Below are 2,400 nucleotides of genomic sequence, written 5' to 3'. Positions count from 1 at the left end.
TCTATATATATGTATATATATTGTATGTATGTGTGTGAGTGTGTGTGCGTGCGTGCGTGCGTGCGTATGTGTGTGTATGTGTGTGTAGATTCCAACGGCTCTATAAATGTGCATTATTGCACAAATGATAATACCTGCTTTACTACTCTGGCAAGTATGATGAAATTTGTGCTTCACTGAGGTATATTCAGACTGGAACATTCTCAGAGTTATCACTCGCACTTGCCAAAAAACTCTAATTTTTTCCTGTGGTATTGAGCAGAATATTTGCTATAACGATATCTTTACTTCAGCAATATCAGTGACGAGCCTGTTTTAAATGTTATGGAAAATAGGTCAGTTTTAAAATATTGATGCCCATGTCACAAAAACAAAATTTGAAGAGAACAATAGCCATTTCCTTTGATTTCTGGATAGATTCAAAGGAGAAATAACACTTAATGACGAAACACAAAAAAAAAAGTTTTAATTTTCTTATAGTGTAATTAAAGTTAATGAATATATTTTCTCTTTTTCAACAGGAAATATGTGGCACAAATCAATCGTCCTTGCGAGTTTCATTACAACGCTTTCACACAATCATTGGTTGAGTTGAAAGACAAACAGTCTTTGCAGTCTGTGATGAGAATCATCAAGGGAAACGTTGACAGCGTGCAGAAAGCTCTGAAATATCTAGATGTGCGCACAGTCCAGGTGACTGCATGAAGGTTAACGAGCAAGCGTATCTGATACAACAGTCGACTGAATTCCTTAGTTGAAGAAATCTGAAATTATAGTTAATGTTAATGATGGCAGATATTTTTTATGTTATATGCTAAGTGGATACACCACTTTAGAAAGAAATCATTAGTTTTATATATGAATCGGTTAACAGGCATTGTAGTTGATCCATTGATTGTTATTGAAATTCGTTTTAATTTTTCTGCAAATAAATATACAATTATCCAATATTAACTAACACCTACAGAATATATAAAAATTCACATCTACAGGAAACTATCATAGAAAACGTGGTTATTTTATTTTTTCGCATACTGATATATGTATGCATGTATGTATGTATATATGTATGTGTGTCTGTGTGTCTGTATATATATCTGTATATATACATATGTATGCATGTATGTATGCATGTATGTATGCATGAATGTATGTATGCATGTATGTAATACAAGTAAGAACACAAGGAATGAATTTAGAACAACTTTATTTTTTACCTAAGATTGTTTCGGTACCATTTTTTTTCACGTAAATGCTATTTATGCAGCCTCATCGGTGACATAATTGTAACCAATGAAACGAGCTGGAATAATGTGAAAGAGATCAAGCTAAGTTTCATCTATATATCTATACATAAAAAAGTACATACCTAGATATAAGTGGTGAAGGTAGTCTCCGAAGAATTCCATGAGGGTCATGTTATATATGTGTATACGTGTGGGTATATATGCGTTTGTATGTGTATGCATTGTGCACATACATACTACAGTTGACCTACTATAATTTCTTTGGCTCAAACGTGGACAGAATTATAAATATAGGCGTTTGTACGAAAAACATTTACGACCTAATAAAATTCTGAACTCCAAACGGCTAAAGAGTTAGACCATGCTTAGGTTTACGTTAATCGTTTACAGGAAAGAAGGTAGAAAAGCCATAAAGTTATCATTTTTAATCCGGAAACCAGAGATAAGCTAAATATTTTAAAACTGCAATACCTACTTGTCACGTGAGAATGATATTACGACACATCCGTTGGACTTCCAGTAAAGACACGCAACATTAGGTTTAGACTGGGTGATGTGTATGTTCGTTAGTTTGTAGCTGAGGTGTACACGGCACGCTTAGAATTATTTACCGATATCAACATTTTTTTTCCATTTTCCTTCTTAGAATTTAATCTTTTGATCTATATCTGGGACATTCCGGAACATTTTAAGGTTAAACGGGATGTATGGTAATCCTATATACAATAACCTCTTACTTTAGAGATTGGCGAAAAATGAGAGAAATAAATGCATAAGTATGTATGTACATAAAGCTCAATAAATGTTACGGTTTGATAGAGATGTTTTTCCCCTACTCTCTGTTACACACAAACATAGACACATACATACTTATACACACTTACACATACACATACGTTAAGTAGGCATCATTAGACCAAGGCATTAATTGATTTCAAATTTGTTGAAAGTGTATGTTTCCACCCTTCACTGACGAGATATAAATGTAGCACAGCTTCATATTTCTGATCTAGAAATACATAGAGGAATATGTATGCAGGTTTTCCTTGTCTCAGTTCCCAAATCTGAATGATTTCCTTGTAAATTTGTTGTTTTTTTAATTAATCGTGATAAGTCTATAAGTCTATAATTAACAGTGATAAATATATATATA

At 32.9% G+C, this 2,400-nt stretch overlaps 1 protein-coding gene across 1 annotated transcript in view; it reads left to right on the top strand.

The window, feature by feature from the left end:
* The window catches only part of LOC106871451 (tyrosine 3-monooxygenase), a 392,944-nt gene extending 390,563 nt beyond the window's left edge, over positions 1 to 2,381 (top strand). Inside the window, exon 15 of the mRNA XM_052971214.1 lies at positions 522 to 2,381. Coding sequence (XP_052827174.1) covers positions 522 to 705 — 184 coding nt within the window. The 3' untranslated portion in view covers positions 706 to 2,381. The remainder of the gene's footprint in view (positions 1 to 521) is intronic.
* The last annotated feature ends 19 nt before the right edge of the window (positions 2,382 to 2,400 follow it).

Source organism: Octopus bimaculoides, chromosome 10 (genome assembly GCF_001194135.2).
Source record: "Octopus bimaculoides isolate UCB-OBI-ISO-001 chromosome 10, ASM119413v2, whole genome shotgun sequence".
In the NCBI taxonomy this organism is placed as follows: Eukaryota; Metazoa; Mollusca; class Cephalopoda; order Octopoda; family Octopodidae; genus Octopus; species Octopus bimaculoides.
This window is presented reverse-complemented; position numbering and strand designations above follow the sequence as displayed.